Source organism: Tachypleus tridentatus, chromosome 1, assembly GCF_004210375.1.
Source record: "Tachypleus tridentatus isolate NWPU-2018 chromosome 1, ASM421037v1, whole genome shotgun sequence".
NCBI classification, from domain to species: domain Eukaryota; kingdom Metazoa; phylum Arthropoda; class Merostomata; order Xiphosura; family Limulidae; genus Tachypleus; species Tachypleus tridentatus.
The window spans coordinates 102,869,464-102,889,871 of record NC_134825.1 but is presented as its reverse complement, the minus strand read 5'-3'; the positions used below and the strand labels follow the sequence as shown (position 1 = coordinate 102,889,871).

General features: G+C 30.6%; 1 protein-coding gene and 1 pseudogene across 1 annotated transcript in view; both read right to left on the bottom strand.

Annotated features, from left to right (window-relative positions):
• LOC143232790 (kinesin-like protein KIF26B) overlaps window positions 1-8,386 on the bottom strand; it is a 67,781-nt gene extending 59,395 nt beyond the window's left edge. Inside the window, 2 exon segments of the mRNA XM_076468652.1 lie at window positions 7,421-7,578; window positions 8,378-8,386. Coding sequence (XP_076324767.1) covers window positions 7,421-7,578; window positions 8,378-8,386 — 167 coding nt within the window.
• A 5-nt stretch (window positions 8,387-8,391) lies between these two features.
• LOC143232786 (DNA polymerase epsilon catalytic subunit A-like) overlaps window positions 8,392-20,408 on the bottom strand; it is a 15,261-nt pseudogene continuing 3,244 nt past the window's right edge.

Genomic DNA, 20,408 nt, shown 5'->3' with positions numbered 1-20,408 from the left:
ACGGTCTACTGTTATATAATAACATTCAGATGTTACCTTACTGTACAAAACATCCAACCAACAGTCTACTGTTATATAATAACATTCAGATGTTACCTTACTGTACAAAACATCCAACCAACAGTCTACTGTTATATAATAACATTCAGATGTTACCTTACTGTACAAAACATCCAACCAACGGTCTACTGTTATATAATAACATTCAGATGTTACCTTACTGTACAAAACATCCAACCAACAGTCTACTGTTATATAATAACATTCAGATGTTACCTTACTGTACAAAACATCCAACCAACAGTCTACTGTTATATAATAACATTCAGATGTTACCTTACTGTACAAAACATCCAACCAACGGTCTACTGTTATATAATAACATTCAGATGTTATTAACAAAACATCCAACCAACAGTCTACTGTTATATAATAACATTCAGATGTTACCTTACTGTACAAAACATCCAACCAACGGTCTACTGTTATATAATAACATTCAGATGTTACCTTACTGTACAAAACATCCAACCAACGGTCTACTGTTATATAATAACATTCAGATGTTACCTTACTGTACAAAACATCCAACCAACGGTCTACTGTTATATAATAACATTCAGATGTTACCTTACTGTACAAAACATCCAACCAACAGTCTACTGTTATATAATAACATTCAGATGTTACCTTACTGTACAAAACATCCAACCAACGGTCTACTGTTATATAATAACATTCAGATGTTACCTTACTGTACAAAACATCCAACCACGTGTCTACTGTTATATAATAACATTCAGATGTTACCTTACTGTACAAAACATCCAACCAACAGTCTACTGTTATATAATAACATTCAGATGTTACCTTACTGTACAAAACATCCAACCAACGGTCTACTGTTATATAATAACATTCAGATGTTACCTTACTGTACAAAACATCCAACCAACAGTCTACTGTTATATAATAACATTCAGATGTTACCTTACTGTACAAAACATCCAACCAACAGTCTACTGTTATATAATAACATTCAGATGTTACCTTACTGTACAAAACATCCAACCAACAGTCTACTGTTATATAATAACATTCAGATGTTACCTTACTGTACAAAACATCCAACCAACAGTCTACTGTTATATAATAACATTCAGATGTTACCTTACTGTACAAAACATCCAACCAACGGTCTACTGTTATATAATAACATTCAGATGTTACCTTACTGTACAAAACATCCAACCAACGGTCTACTGTTATATAATAACATTCAGATGTTACCTTACTGTACAAAACATCCAACCAACAGTCTACTGTTATATAATAACATTCAGATGTTACCTTACTGTACAAAACATCCAACCAACGGTCTACTGTTATATAATAACATTCAGATGTTACCTTACTGTACAAAACATCCAACCAACATTCAGATGTTACCTTACTGTACAAAACATCCAACCAACGGTCTACTGTTATATAATAACATTCAGATGTTACCTTACTGTACAAAACATCCAACCAACGGTCTACTGTTATATAATAACATTCAGATGTTACCTTACTGTACAAAACATCCAACCAACGTCTACTGTTATATAATAACATTCAGATGTTACCTTACTGTACAAAACATCCAACCAACGGTCTACTGTTATATAATAACATTCAGATGTTACCTTACTGTACAAAACATCCAACCAACGGTCTGCTGTTATATAATAACATTCAGATGTTACCTTACTGTACAAAACATCCAACCAACGGTCTACTGTTATATAATAACATTCAGATGTTACCTTACTGTACAAAACATCCAACCAACGGTCTACTGTTATATAATAACATTCAGATGTTACCTTACTGTACAAAACATCCAACCAACGGTCTACTGTTATATAATAACATTCAGATGTTACCTTACTGTACAAAACATCCAACCAACGGTCTACTGTTATATAATAACATTCAGATGTTACCTTACTGTACAAAACATCCAACCAACGGTCTACTGTTATATAATAACATTCAGATGTTACCTTACTGTACAAAACATCCAACCAACGGTCTACTGTTATATAATAACATTCAGATGTTACCTTACTGTACAAAACATCCAACCAACGGTCTACTGTTATATAATAACATTCAGATGTTACCTTACTGTACAAAACATCCAACCAACGGTCTACTGTTATATAATAACATTCAGATGTTACCTTACTGTACAAAACATCCAACCAACGGTCTACTGTTATATAATAACATTCAGATGTTACCTTACTGTACAAAACATCCAACCAACAGTCTACTGTTATATAATAACATTCAGATGTTACCTTACTGTACAAAACATCCAACCAACAGTCTACTGTTATATAATAACATTCAGATGTTACCTTACTGTACAAAACATCCAACCAACAGTCTACTGTTATATAATAACATTCAGATGTTACCTTACTGTACAAAACATCCAACCAACAGTCTACTGTTATATAATAACATTCAGATGTTACCTTACTGTACAAAACATCCAACCAACAGTCTACTGTTATATAATAACATTCAGATGTTACCTTACTGTACAAAACATCCAACCAACGGTCTACTGTTATATAATAACATTCAGATGTTACCTTACTGTACAAAACATCCAACCAACGGTCTACTGTTATATAATAACATTCAGATGTTACCTTACTGTACAAAACATCCAACCAACAGTCTACTGTTATATAATAACATTCAGATGTTACCTTACTGTACAAAACATCCAACCAACGGTCTACTGTTATATAATAACATTCAGATGTTACCTTACTGTACAAAACATCCAACCAACAGTCTACTGTTATATAATAACATTCAGATGTTACCTTACTGTACAAAACATCCAACCAACGGTCTACTGTTATATAATAACATTCAGATGTTACCTTACTGTACAAAACATCCAACCAACGGTCTACTGTTATATAATAACATTCAGATGTTACCTTACTGTACAAAACATCCAACCAACGGTCTACTGTTATATAATAACATTCAGATGTTACCTTACTGTACAAAACATCCAACCAACAGTCTACTGTTATATAATAACATTCAGATGTTACCTTACTGTACAAAACATCCAACCAACAGTCTACTGTTATATAATAACATTCAGATGTTACCTTACTGTACAAAACATCCAACCAACGGTCTGCTGTTATATAATAACATTCAGATGTTACCTTACTGTACAAAACATCCAACCAACAGTCTACTGTTATATAATAACATTCAGATGTTACCTTACTGTACAAAACATCCAACCAACGGTCTACTGTTATATAATAACATTCAGATGTTACCTTACTGTACAAAACATCCAACCAACAGTCTACTGTTATATAATAACATTCAGATGTTACCTTACTGTACAAAACATCCAACCAACAGTCTACTGTTATATAATAACATTCAGATGTTACCTTACTGTACAAAACATCCAACCAACGGTCTACTGTTATATAATAACATTCAGATGTTACCTTACTGTACAAAACATCCAACCAACAGTCTACTGTTATATAATAACATTCAGATGTTACCTTACTGTACAAAACATCCAACCAACAGTCTACTGTTATATAATAACATTCAGATGTTACCTTACTGTACAAAACATCCAACCAACAGTCTACTGTTATATAATAACATTCAGATGTTACCTTACTGTACAAAACATCCAACCAACAGTCTACTGTTATATAATAACATTCAGATGTTACCTTACTGTACAAAACATCCAACCAACAGTCTACTGTTATATAATAACATTCAGATGTTACCTTACTGTACAAAACATCCAACCAACAGTCTACTGTTATATAATAACATTCAGATGTTACCTTACTGTACAAAACATCCAACCAACAGTCTACTGTTATATAATAACATTCAGATGTTACCTTACTGTACAAAACATCCAACCAACAGTCTACTGTTATATAATAACATTCAGATGTTACCTTACTGTACAAAACATCCAACCAACAGTCTACTGTTATATAATAACATTCAGATGTTACCTTACTGTACAAAACATCCAACCAACAGTCTACTGTTATATAATAACATTCAGATGTTACCTTACTGTACAAAACATCCAACCAACAGTCTACTGTTATATAATAACATTCAGATGTTACCTTACTGTACAAAACATCCAACCAACAGTCTACTGTTATATAATAACATTCAGATGTTACCTTACTGTACAAAACATCCAACCAACAGTCTACTGTTATATAATAACATTCAGATGTTACCTTACTGTACAAAACATCCAACCAACAGTCTACTGTTATATAATAACATTCAGATGTTACCTTACTGTACAAAACATCCAACCAACAGTCTACTGTTATATAATAACATTCAGATGTTACCTTACTGTACAAAACATCCAACCAACAGGTCTACTGTTATATAATAACATTCAGATGTTACCTTACTGTACAAAACATCCAACCAACGGTCTACTGTTATATAATAACATTCAGATGTTACCTTACTGTACAAAACATCCAACCAACAGTCTACTGTTATATAATAACATTCAGATGTTACCTTACTGTACAAAACATCCAACCAACAGTCTACTGTTATATAATAACATTCAGATGTTACCTTACTGTACAAAACATCCAACCAACAGTCTACTGTTATATAATAACATTCAGATGTTACCTTACTGTACAAAACATCCAACCAACAGTCTACTGTTATATAATAACATTCAGATGTTACCTTACTGTACAAAACATCCAACCAACAGTCTACTGTTATATAATAACATTCAGATGTTACCTTACTGTACAAAACATCCAACCAACAGTCTACTGTTATATAATAACATTCAGATGTTACCTTACTGTACAAAACATCCAACCAACAGTCTACTGTTATATAATAACATTCAGATGTTACCTTACTGTACAAAACATCCAACCAACAGTCTACTGTTATATAATAACATTCAGATGTTACCTTACTGTACAAAACATCCAACCAACAGTCTACTGTTATATAATAACATTCAGATGTTACCTTACTGTACAAAACATCCAACCAACAGTCTACTGTTATATAATAACATTCAGATGTTACCTTACTGTACAAAACATCCAACCAACAGTCTACTGTTATATAATAACATTCAGATGTTACCTTACTGTACAAAACATCCAACCAACAGTCTACTGTTATATAATAACATTCAGATGTTACCTTACTGTACAAAACATCCAACCAACAGTCTACTGTTATATAATAACATTCAGATGTTACCTTACTGTACAAAACATCCAACCAACGGTCTACTGTTATATAATAACATTCAGATGTTACCTTACTGTACAAAACATCCAACCAACGGTCTACTGTTATATAATAACATTCAGATGTTACCTTACTGTACAAAACATCCAACCAACAGTCTACTGTTATATAATAACATTCAGATGTTACCTTACTGTACAAAACATCCAACCAACGGTCTACTGTTATATAATAACATTCAGATGTTACCTTACTGTACAAAACATCCAACCAACAGTCTACTGTTATATAATAACATTCAGATGTTACCTTACTGTACAAAACGTCCAACCAACAGTCTACTGTTATATAATAACATTCAGATGTTACCTTACTGTACAAAACATCCAACCAACAGTCTACTGTTATATAATAACATTCAGATGTTACCTTACTGTACAAAACATCCAACCAACAGTCTACTGTTATATAATAACATTCAGATGTTACCTTACTGTACAAAACATCCAACCAACAGTCTACTGTTATATAATAACATTCAGATGTTACCTTACTGTACAAAACATCCAACCAACAGTCTACTGTTATATAATAACATTCAGATGTTACCTTACTGTACAAAACATCCAACCAACAGTCTACTGTTATATAATAACATTCAGATGTTACCTTACTGTACAAAACATCCAACCAACAGTCTACTGTTATATAATAACATTCAGATGTTACCTTACTGTACAAAACATCCAACCAACAGTCTACTGTTATATAATAACATTCAGATGTTACCTTACTGTACAAAACATCCAACCAACAGTCTACTGTTATATAATAACATTCAGATGTTACCTTACTGTACAAAACGTCCAACCAACAGTCTACTGTTATATAATAACATTCAGATGTTACCTTACTGTACAAAACATCCAACCAACAGTCTGTTGTTATATAATAACATTCAGATGTTACCTTACTGTACAAAACATCCAACCAACAGTCTGCTGTTATATAATAACATTCAGATGTTACCTTACTGTACAAAACGTCCAACCAACAGTCTACTGTTATATAATAACATTCAGATGTTACCTTACTGTACAAAACATCCAACCAACAGTCTACTGTTATATAATAACATTCAGATGTTACCTTACTGTACAAAACATCCAACCAACAGTCTACTGTTATATAATAACATTCAGATGTTACCTTACTGTACAAAACATCCAACCAACAGTCTGCTGTTATATAATAACATTCAGATGTTACCTTACTGTACAAAACATCCAACCAACAGTCTGCTGTTATATAATAACATTCAGATGTTACCTTACTGTACAAAACATCCAACCAACAGTCTGCTGTTATATAATAACATTCAGATGTTACCTTACTGTACAAAACATCCAACCAACAGTCTGCTGTTATATAATAACATTCAGATGTTACCTTACTGACAAAACATCCAACCAACAGTCTACTGTTATATAATAACATTCAGATGTTACCTTACTGTACAAAACATCCAACCAACAGTCTACTGTTCCATATAAGACACGTATCTGAGTTGACAAAAAAAAATTATAGCGTCAAAGAAATAACAGTATGATAGCTTACAATAAAGTTTCTAACCTGTGTAGATTTTTAGAATTTTTCTTAAATTTAGATATTACAGCTTTAAAATAAAAATTCACCTCCATTATTATTAAATCATCTTTATTGTCATTTGCTGTTACATAATTCTATTAATTAGATCTAATTAAATCAAATGTTTAATAACTGTTAACATCTTTCGTGTAATATAAACGCTGACACACACAAATATCACACAACAGGCAAGTTGAAAATGTTATTAAAATCATTTTTCTTTTATCTTCCAGATACTTGCTAGGACTTATAAGTAATGTATATTGAATATCCTAATACCAGATACTTGCTAGGACTTATAAGAATGTATATTCAATATCCTAATACCAGATATTAGCTAGGACTTATAAGTAATGTATATTCAATATCCTAATACAAGATACTTGCTGGGACTTATAAACAATGTATATTCATATATTCAATATCCTAATACCTTTTCTTTAACTTTTTCCCTTCCTCTTTTGATGCTGGAAGAATCATTGCTAAATAGGGTCCGTCAACCTCAAAAAATATTGAGTTCTCACTGCGTATTTTGTATGTCATCTTGTTTGGATCTATCAGTTCATGGTACTGGTTATTAGTGTTTTGGTCCTGGAAAAAAGTATGTTGTTTTATTTTTATAAGCTTACTTATGTATATTTCACTCGCCAGGTGGGTTAAGTCATTCTATTCAGAGAATACTCTTTATTGTTGAATCAGAATTATCAAGTCTATAATCAAGTTTAAATGCAATCAAACTTCTTTACATCAATAGCAATTAGGCCCCACATGGCCAGGTGGGTTAAGGTGTTTGACTCATAATCTGAGGGTTGCGGGTTTGAATCCACGTCGCATCAAACATGCTCGCCCTTTCAGCCATGATGGAGTTATAATGTGACAGTCAATCCCACTATTTGTTGGTAAAGTGTAGCCCAAGAGTTAGCAGTGGGTGGTGAAAACTAGTTGCCTTCCCTCTAGTCTTACACTGCTAAATTAGGGACGACTGGCACAGATAGCCCTCGTGCAGCTTTGCCCAAAATTCAAAAACAAAACAATATATTTTCACACTTAAAATATCAAACTTTCAATTTGTTTTTTGTGACCAATTTAAAATGATAAAAGAAACTGTTTCAAAATAATTGATAATATATTAACTAATCTTCTTACTCAGTAATAATGAGGAAACTTTTAAAACAATAAACCAGTTTCAACTAAATATGATGTTTGTACAGAAGTTTTTTTATAGTTTTGTCTTTATTACAGTTCATTTATATCAGAACTCAAAACATTACTTTCACTCTGATCACATGGTATGAAAACAATCCCTTTTAATCAAACAAACACTTCCGACATTAAACAAAGAAGGTTATTTGTAAATATCAAACTTCTAGTTCAGTAAACAACTGCATACCTTAACCATGATGTTTAAAACAGCTCGGGATCTGACACAGTTACTTTTGGTTTTTTAGGGTTAGTTGTTCTTATCACATAGTTTTCAGGAAATGATGCAGGTAAAACACACCATATACCATCAGTGTCCAGCTCAAGAGGACGTCTATCAGATGGTTAACAAAAAGCACTTGTTTATAACACCACCCTGACTCACGATACTGTAGTGCTTTCTAAATCTCACAAATAACCAGAAATTCAAAACAGCATTGAAACTATTTAAGAACTTTATTTGTCACCAATTACAATCTTACATATAACAAACACTTGATGTGTATACATATTTTAAGTAACACAATTCAACTAACACCTGTTGATAAGAGTACTCCTATGATGTGCTTCAGAATTACTTGTGGAAGATGTAAAAAATTGAATTACTATTGGAAAACTATTATTTATAAAATCCTGAGATAAGGTCAGGGGGTCATTCATAAGAGAGTAAAAACATGATAATTTGAGTTGTAAAAAGTGTCTAAATGACAACTGATACCAGATTAACCCATTAGTTCAACTGACAAAACTCCTTGAATGACATACAGAGGTAAACCAGAAAACATATGATCTGACAAGACACAAGTTATAAATCACTTGGGGCACATGCAGCTCAAGTTACACTATCGAACTACATTACCAATATGCTGCTTGTCTCATGAAACATTTTTATTATGAGTGTACTTTACCTAATCTGACCTTAAATAATCTAAACAAAGAAATCCATGTTTTTAAATTTTAGTTACATGAAAAACAAGAAACAAAGTACTTACCTGTCTTTCTGTCTGTTGTCAATGACACCTAAGCCTAGTATGTTTTACTGATGGTAATAAAGCACTAAATAATTTTTATGTAATTAAACGGTGTACCAAAGAACACATACTTATAACATGCAACAGCTATGCATAACTATCAACATTTTTCTGATTTTCTATGTGACAAGAGAATTAAAATTTATCCAATTAATTAATTAATTAAGTTTTTAACAAGAATATTGAATTGTACTATGTGTAAAAATGACTATTTTCTGTTCAGAATAAAATATTGTACATCATCTGATATATGAAAACCTTGACTTTCTACTAGTTATAAGTGATATATGTAAGAAAGTTCTACCAACAAACCCTTTAAAGAGACAGGTGGGTGTGGAAGGAGGGGTCTAATTTTCTATTAAATAACTCTGTAACCAAACAAAATTGAAAACTGGTTTGTCTAGGAAATGATTTTACCTCGACTAATTTACAGTGGAACCCCTCAAATTCGGTCACCCCTTGAATGGGGTTCATTCAATCACAGTCCCTTTTTTGTTTACATAACCCCTAATTATGTACAGTGGAACCCCTCTAATCAAGCCGGTTTGTCTCAGTCTCGAAGGTGGCTGCTTTAGAAGGGTTCCACCGAATGTTTAATATCTTATATTTCAAAGGAGTGTTTAAAACAAAAAAGATGTTTTAAAAAAATATGTCACGTGTGTCATGCTAGTGGACATGCAGAATATTTTAAAAACATTGCCTTGTACTATTCAGAACTTTAAACTAATTTGGTTTAACATAAACCAAAAACAGTTTAATAAACTTTAGAATGTGAATCACAAAAACATTCATGTGTAGTAAACCCAGGCAAATCACATTATTCTCACTGTAAGTTCAAGCCTCTTACCCAACTTGTTCAATTAATTCACGGGCTTGAGTTATGATTCCTGCACCTGTATGGCAGACAATACCTGCCATTTCCATACTGTACCAGCGAGCACTATGTAAAATATAACAGAAGATTACATGATCTGTGTGTAAAACAACATTTACATAAGAACAAGTCTTGTATAACACATGAAAAATTAACTGGTTTGAGCCCAGTATGTGATTATTCATAAAAAGATTACTAACTCATCAATGTATCTGAAACAATGAATTGAGAATAAATCATACAACACTTTTTGAACCTAAATAAGATTGTTTGACAGATTTAAGATAAAGTAAACACTAATATAGAACTTAAGGGTATTAACTATTAATTTCATATCAAAGCCAACTATCTGAACAGCAATGTTCGTATTAATAAATTAGAATGTGTTGTTTTGTAAGGTGGATACTTTTGGCCATAATCCCAGTAATATCTCACAAGATTTGGTCAGCTGTGGAAATTTAGGTTGAATAATCTAAAATCCATATATTAAGCTAACAATGCCAAATAACCTTTATAAAATAGTAATATACTACTAATAAGACTACATATACTAAACATTCTAACCAATACTGTTACAGAAAATAACATTAGAAAAAGAATAGTCTCTGTTACTTACACAACAAAACTAGTGCTCTGTTTCATGTACTTCCATATGTTTTTTAAGGACCCAAGAAAAGCTTCACACAATCTTACCTTACTACCCTATTCATCCAAAACTAATTCCAGGGCAGATTCCACTGTTTCAAATTTCCACCAGAAAAATTTGTAAAGTGAAAAGCAACTTTGAAAACAATTAACAAACTAAACAAATAAGCATTGGAGCCAAGAACATTATTGTATTCTATAGAGTATACAAAAAAACTATAGAGTTGTGTAATAATCTTACATGTGTTAAATTCAGGATTATTATTTTAAAAAATATTTTGATAAATACAGTTACACAATGAGCTATTCATGTTCTGCCAACTGTAGATATATAAAACAGTGAAAATCTCTCAGAATTACTGCTAAGCCACTAAAGGACAAGACGAATCACACCCTGGATTTCAGTACTAAAAATCTCACTGTCGATTTACCGAGTCATTTAAATTATTAATTGAGGTTGACTTTCAGCAAATGGTCTCTCCTCATCCTTGAGAAGTTTTTAACTGCAATTAATTAAACATTTGAAATAATAATAGTGCCTTTAACTAACTATTTCATGTCTGTACCAATCCACTGCAGTACTTGCTAATTGTTTACTTTGTGTGCAGTGTTGATAAACAAACACGTGCTGACAAGCCACAAAAACTAGTTTACATCCAAGAACAAACTAATTTCTGAAACTAAAATTTATTATTTAATTCTAGAGAGTTATTTACCCCTTTCTCATGACATATCCATAAAAAGAGTTCAAAATACACTTGTGTGCCAATTGCAATGAGTCGTATAACACTTCCAGATTTTAGTTGATTTGATTTCAGCAGCATCTCCTCTCTACTGCTTCTGCCACTTTCTTTTTTGCAACCTAGAAATCAAAACAGATTAAAGAAAACAATGATTTTCAATCTTTCAACAATTCTCTGGCAACAATGTTATATCAACAAAACAGATTAAAGAAAACAATGATTTTAAATGTTTCAACAATTCTCAGGTAACAATGTTAGACCAACAAAACAGATTAAAGAAAACAATGACTTCAAATGTTTCAACAATTCTCAGGTAACAATGTTAGACCAACAAAACAGATTAAAGAAAACAATGACTTCAAATGTTTCAACAATTCTCAGGTAACAATGTTAGATCAACAAAACAGATTAAAGAAAACAATGATTTTAAATGTTTCAACAATTCTCAGGTAACTATTAGATCAAGATAACAGATAAAAAAAAACAATGATTTTAAATGTTTCAACAATTCTCAGGTAACGATCAGATCAACAAAACAGATCAAAGAAAACAATGATTTTAAATGTCTCAACAATTCTCTGGTAACTATTAGATCAACAAAACAGATTAAAGAAAACAATGATTTTAAATGTTTCAACAATTCTCAGGTAATCAGTGATGTTGAGAAACCCACTTGTTGAAAAACTTATATGCAAAAACGGCTCGTTTAGGTTGAGAAAATATCAACCCAAAGCGAGCCATTTTTTGCATATAAAATTCAGGTAACTATTAGATCAACAAAACAGATAAAAAAACAATGATTTTAAATGTTTCAACAATTCTCAGGTAACTATTAGATCAACAAAACAGATTAAAGAAAACAATGATTTTAAATGTTTCAACAATTCTCAGGTAACTATCAGATCAACAAAACAGATTAAAGAAAACAATGATTTTAAATGTTTCAATAATTCTCTGGTAACAATGTTAGATCAACAAAACAGATTAAAGAAAACAATGATTTTAAATGTTTCAACAATTCTCTGGTAACAATGTTAGATCAACAAAACATATTAAAGAAAACAATGATTTTAAATGTTTCAAGAATTCTCTGGTAACAATGTTACATCAACAAAACAGATTAAAGAAAACAATGATTTTAAATGTTTCAACAATTCTCTGGTAACAATGTTAGATCAACAAAACAGATTAAAGAAAACAATGATTTTAAATGTTTCAACAATTCTCTGGTAACTATTAGATCAACAAAACAGATTAAAGAAAACAATGATTTTAAATGTTTCAACAATTCTAAGGTAACAATGTTAGATCAACAAAACAGATAAAAGAAAGCAATGATTTTAAATATTTCAACAATTCTCAGGTAACAATGTTACATCAACAAAACAGATTAAAGAAAACAATGATTTTAAATGTTTCAACAATTCTCTGGTAACAATGTTACATCAACAAAACAGATTAAAGAAAACAATGATTTTAAATGTTTCAACAATTCTCTGGTAACAATGTTAGATCAACAAAACAGATTAAAGAAAACAATGATTTTAAATGTTTCAACAATTCTCAGGTAACAATGTTACATCAACAAAACAGATTAAAGAAAACAATGATTTTAAATGTTTCAACAATTCTCTGGTAACAATGTTACATCAACAAAACAGATTAAAGAAAACAATGATTTTAAATGTTTCAACAATTCTCTGGTAACTATTAGATCAACAAAACAGATTAAAGAAAACAATGATTTTAAATGTTTCAACAATTCTCAGGTAACAATGTTAGATCAACAAAACAGATTAAGAAAACAATGATTTTAAATGTTTCAACAATTCTCTGGTAACAATGTTAGATCAACAAAACAGATTAAAGAAAACAATGATTTTAAATGTTTCAACAATTCTCTGGTAACTATTAGATCAACAAAACAGATTAAAGAAAACAATGATTTTAAATGTTTCAACAATTCTCAGGTAACAATGTTAGATCAACAAAACAGATTAAGAAAACAATGATTTTAAATGTTTCAACAATTATCAGGTAACTATTAGATCAACAAAACAGATAAAAAAAACAATGATTTTAAATGTTTCAACAATTCTCAGGTCACAATATAAGATCAACAATGATTTTTCTAAAATAAATTTCAGTTTTCACATAAGCATTATTCCATTGCTTTGAATAAGAAATTCAACTAACATTTACTAGAACTATGTTTTGCCTCTGAAATATGAAAAAATTCTGAAAATCTAATTTCATTACAATAAACAAGAATAATAATTACTAGAAATTCTTTACAAATCTCAAAATTAATCACAATTGACTCAGCATAGAATTTACTAGTCTTCCAAATAAGTGGTCAATATAATTATACTTTTTGTTCTCACCTTTAACAGTCCTTTAAATTCATATCTCCGATCACGGAAAGCTCTTACAGTATCAACATAAAAAGAGTTCTCTCTCTGACAAACTGTCGTGTAACGAATTTCACTTCTAGTCATGTGCACTTTCTTGTATGCTTTTCTGCAATAATCTAGAAAAGTAATTCCAATATAGAAATACTTCTATTACGTATTAAGGTTCATTTTTAACGAATGAACAAACAATGAAGAACAAATGAAAACAAACACGTAACAACTTTCATCAACACAATTTATGTTAGACGAATAATGGAATTTGCTAAGTGATTAATCTTGAAGCTAATGTATCAATTACTATCACATCTCAAAGGTTGGCTAAAAATAAAACTATTCTCATGTAACTTAACTAAAACAGACTAAAAACAAGCAATCTATCATAATGTTAAAAATTAGGATTCAATACCCAGAATGGTCAGAACAAGGATGACACAGTGTAACTTAATATTTGAACAAAAGATAATCGTAATGCCAAGAGCTGAATCAGTTGGACAACTGGAATAATTAAAAATAGTAATAACTGGAAACCCTCAATTTTTGTGCAACCTAATTTTGGTTACTTGACCAGATTATAATTTTCCAACATTTAATTTTGTTTGTAGCACCAGAGTTACTAAAAACACTTAATCAAGCAAAACAAAAGACTATAAAACAACCCATTAAACTCAATTCTAAATGAATACTTATTACTGAATAAATCACTCAAGAAATTCTTTGCCATTTACAGTTACGTGTCTACTTCAATTTAACACCAGGAGATAAAGCCTTGTGCCTTTCACCCAAATACTGTGCTTTGGCCGGAACTAACAAGTGTAATCTCAGCAAAATAGTATTAAAATATTATTTCAAATTTCCAACAACCTAACTTTAAACTGACTGTCTGCTGAACAGTACAACACATCACCATGCCAACCAAGTAAATATTCACTCATACTGTATATCTTCACAGTTACACTACATTATTTATTAAACACTTTATCAGTTTAATGCTGTAACTCCACCAATAAAGGAATTTTCAAAGATCTGGTAACTTGGTCAATAAAACATTTATCTTTAATATGGTATTCAGTATGTAAGACTCATTGTATAATAACATATATCTTTAATATGGTATTCAGTATGTAAGACTCATTGTATAATAACATATATGCACATTTAAAGAATATATTTTAGAAGAATCAATTGTCCAGAATAATTTCACGTGTTGTCAAGTTATTAGAGGATTTTATTAATTTTATGTCTGAAACTAATAATAAAAAATAAAAAAAGTTAAATCACAACACTGATTGTCCTAAAATATTTCATAATGGGGCCCAAAATATCACTAAAAACATCATAAATCACTGTATAAACAGTGGGTGACCTTAATGGAACATTTTTCAGTATTAAGCATACGACGATTTCATACATAATAATAAAGTTTATGACACTATTTCTATTATATTAACTCTTTCCACCTGGAATAGCATTTCTGTATCTCTCTTTTCATTATGAATTAATTTTAGGCAATAACTATTAAAGAAATGCTTATTAATTTTCACATGATTATCCTGAAGATAATGTCAGTGTTTTTCAGGACCTATTAATATAAACCACCATTTTTCCAGGAGGTCCAGCAATGAATATATTTTTCACAAAATTAAAGGTTTTCATGACCTTTACAAACCCTCTACTTATAAAATATTTACCCGAGAGTCTCTTCTTTTCTACAGCTGCTTTCTCGTCCTGACTGAGTTCATGATATCCTCGTACATTTCCTCCTGGTTCTAACGAAGGAAACTTTTCTGTCTCCAGCTGTTGCTGAATTCGATGAAATTCACTTCGACTAGCAGGCACTGTAAATTTTTTAAAAAATGGTTTTATTTATTTGTAAATAAAATGAACAAAACCCAATTCTCTGTAAAGATCTGAGTTACAGAAACAAACTTAACATAATAAAATTTCACTGAAATATTTTTTTAAATATTTCATCTGACTCAAGCTTTAAATGAAAGACCGGTTAATTTAAAAACTAACATCAAACCTAAAAATCTATTTGAAAATTCTTATTACCCAAGATTTCAACTTTCAATAAATAATTTCAAGACAATTCCTATGATAATTTTCATACATTATGTGGTAAATCCTCAACTTTTCAACCAAAACCAGCCATTTTTACATGTATATTTTTCTCCACAAGTGGGTCTTCTCGTCATCATGGATTACGTGATAAATCCTCAATTCTCAACCCAAACCAGCCATTTTACATATATATTTTTTCTCCACAAGTGGGTTTTCTGTCATCATGGTTTACGTGGTAAATCCTCAATTTCTCAACCAAACCAGCCATTTTACATATATATTTTTCTCCACAAGTGGGTTTTCTCGTCATCACGGTTTACGTGGTAAATCCTCGATTTCTCAACCCAAACGAGCCATTTTTACATATATATTTTTCTCTACAAGTGGGTTTTCTCGTCATCACGGATTACGTGGTAAATCCTCTTGTAACAAGTATGAAATTTTGTCTCCATCGTTTTTCTCTCTCTCTTTTTTTTTCAAATGCATGAGATCCGATATTTTTTGGATGTATGTGCTTAACTAAACAGTTTCTTCACAGGAACTTTTGAGAAAAAATTACTTACTATATTCTCCTCTCCATGTCCATGGCAATACTCACGACATTTTGCTCCTGGCTTGTTGAAGTCACATGCTGCGAGACAGCTTCGTCTACCATGGCTGATGGCTAAAACAGTCAAGAACCATTCAAAAAAGTGAAAAAATTCCACTAATCTATTCAAACAATCTTTCGAATGGAACTACATTAAAAATTTTATTAAATTAACTTTATTATCTCTCCATGTCAATAAACTGACATCAGATTTTAGTTTAAAAGTTACAGTTTAATATTATTTAAATCTTAATTTCTTAAATTCAGAATTTTCACTTATTTATGTGACAAACCTGAACTCTTTAGAATTCATTTCAACCCTTATGTGATTTTCAAACACAAACAGGAAGAACACAAATTTAGGCTTAAATCTATTTTTTTTTACTGAGATTCAAAATAAATGTCAAGCCTACATAACACACTCCAAATATATCCTTCAATCTTTCAAAAAATGTTTATTTACAGTTGCTAATTCTCTTTGTTTGTCAATACACAAAAAGCAGCTCATACTGTTATTTACTCTTGGTGTCTACAAATAAATATTAACAACTGTGTTTTTCTTCTCTTAGTTATGAAAGGTATTTTTTAAACTTTTAATAGATTAATTGGAAGGTTGGTTAAAACTGTAAATGTTTTGAAATGTTATATCTTCTGCCCAGAGATGTTTGATGTTCTAAAACACATATTTATGTGTTTGTGACAGCCAACAAAGTTTGAAAGAATTAGTGCTAAAGACATATCCTCTTGACTAGAAGTTATTGATACAGGCAAATAGAAATAAACTTTAAATATTAAACTTGTCAGATGACAAAATATAAGAAAAACATTCCACAAGATAAATACAAGATAGCTGTATTATATGACTTTTACTTCATCAGTTGCTTACATTGAGATCTCACACTAAGGTTAATTACCTGGAACACCGCCATGCTCCACAATCATTCTAGAAGAAAAGTATTAGATAACTGATAATGTTGGAGTAAGTAACTATAACTGTCAGTTACAGTCCACAATCATTTTACAAGAAAAGTATTAGATAACTGAGAATGTTAGAGTAGGTAACTATAATTATCACAATAATTCTAAAACTAGCAAAAAAGTTAACTCTAATTTGTATTTTTAAATGTTTTGTTTTGGTGTTCTCTTCACTAGATTTATTGTTGGAGTAGATAAAATATAAAGGTTTAATGGAAAAAAACAACTTTCATTTAGGAGATTCTAGAGGATATACATTGAAATACCTAAACTGTAAGACAAAAAGGATTTGTATTCTAATTATGAATGACTCAGCTTTTAACAAGCTTACATCACGATCCATACCTAACGATGACATAGGTTAATGTTACGTTTGTAATAGTTTCTTTTTCTACCTACTCAAGCTGTCTCTAAACTTTATTTTTTAAAAAGTTGGTTCTTAATTATCAGATTAGACTATCTCAGTAACTGTTTCATAAATTCAAAAGAAAAAATCTTTGGTAGAAGTATTTTATTAAAAATCAATGAAATGCTTAACATTTTCACTAAAATTTAGAATTACAAGAGCTACAGATAAACATGTCCTCTGATCTAAGAAACCAAGTCACATTGTGCTATTTAAACAAACAACACTGGTTAACATAATAAATTCTACCTGTAACCTGTTGGTGAGAATTATATTTGGATACATAGCTCCAACATCCAAGTGGTAGATGACTGGGTTTCCAGGCGAGATGGACAATCTCTGAGGGCTGACAGTTTTTCCACAATGTCGTTACATACCTATTTAAAATATTGAATAAACTTACACAGTTGTAATTGATTTAGTAATGTAGATACTGTTACAATGATGTATAAAATACATTTTTAAATTTAGTTTTTATATTCTTGCATGCAATTCAAATAACATTTGGTAGTTTCGTAACTCAAAACCTAAACTAGTTTAAACAGCATCTCAGCATAAGAACAATAATTATGTTAACAGTTAGAAAAAACAAGAATTGTATGAACAAATTTCACAAAAGAAACATTAATTGCTCTTGATTGTTTGTTTGTTTATGAATTTTGCACTAAGCTACTCGAGGGCTATCTGCACTAGCAGTGAAAGACTACAGACAAAGCAACTAGTCTTCACCACCCACTGTTAACTCTTGGGCTACTCTTTTACTAACCTAATAATTGAGTTGAATGTCACATTATAATGCCTTCATGGCTGAAAGGACGAGCATATCTGGTGCGATGGAATTCAAACCCGCAACCCTCAGATTACGAGTCAAACACCTTAACCCACTTGGCCATGTGGGGCCTAATTGCTATTGATGTAAAGAAGTTTGATTGCATTTAAACTTGATTATAGACTTGATAATTCTTATTCAACAATAAAGAGTATTCTCTTAGTAGAATGACTTAGTTTTTCTAAAATTTCATTTAAGGAAGATAACACAACCCGAAACCTACTTCTTCAAAGTTTGTAACCTGATCAAGGGGAATACTTTCTTCCTCTTCAACGGCATGTTTCATTGTCTTCGGAACTTGATTTATCAATTTCTGAATAGCATCTGGAACCTAATACAACAAAGTATTAAATAAATTCTCATGTTAAATGTATATCAAATATGTCATACTTACATGTATATAATACTTACATGCATATAATACTTACATGTATATAATACTTACACACTTACATTTTACATATTAACAAGTTTTTAATCGTAAAATTATAAACAAAATAAAGATTATAAATATGTTGTTTATAATCAAAATGTTCTGTTCATTCGTTGTTGGCCTTACTAATACTACAACAACAGTTTAAGTTTCACAACATTTTACAAGTTTTTCACAATTTCAACTTCAAAAAGGATTTCAACTTTTTGTTTTCAAGCAAGTTTTCAGTGGCCAAATAAATTAATCTTGCAAAAAAACTTCCACAACTATAAAACTGTTTTTTTTTAAAGGCATTCTCTGGTTTTACTTTAATTATATTACTCCTGTATACCATACAGTTTATTAACAACAATTTAAATTTTCACAAAATATACAATTAAAGCTTTTAGGTTGAATAATTTTTTTCTCCAGACAAATGATGATAAATATTTTGAGAGAAAAGAACAAGTGTTAAAAAAGTAAGCACAGTCCTTCTAAATAATGTCTTGTTTTGTTGAAACATATACACACCAGTCTAAACCTACAGGGCAGATCGGACCTAAACACCCCAGATTCTAACGCTTCCACGTGCCCACCTACGTAAGTCTCTTGGTCTAAAACATGCCCATCATCAGTCATTTTGTTCAAAATTGTTTCTTGTTTGTTTGGGAAAATAATATTCACATGGAAGGCTTGAACCATTAAAAGAGCCTCACACAAAGTCCCTGAACCTTTACGTAACACCTGTGTAGAGGACAGAAGAAAGTCATTTTTAAAACAACATATTTATCAATTTAGTTTCAAAGTTCTAAAGCTTATGGATAACAGAAATGGAAAACTTAATAAAATTTACTGACCAAAGAAGTTTAAAAAAGAGGTTATTAAGCCTTTAAATTGAAATAAAGAGATGAGATAAAATTTTAAGCTTGTTTGTCAGACATTATTACTTTGTACAACTCTTGAATTTTGTTTTAAGAGTTCTCAAATGTTACACAATCTCTTTGTCATATTTATTAATTAATTTGTCTCTTTGAAACAATGTAAATCAATTATCTAAAACCATTCAGTGAAAACTTACAATCCTAGTAACACACTATGAATGATATCCCCAAATCTCTTAAAAAAGAATTTTTTAAGAATTTCATTACAAGAATATTTGATAAGTATAAATGCATGTAAATATATATCACACAAATATACACATATGTATATATGAAGGTTGCTTGCCTCATCAGGTTCCAA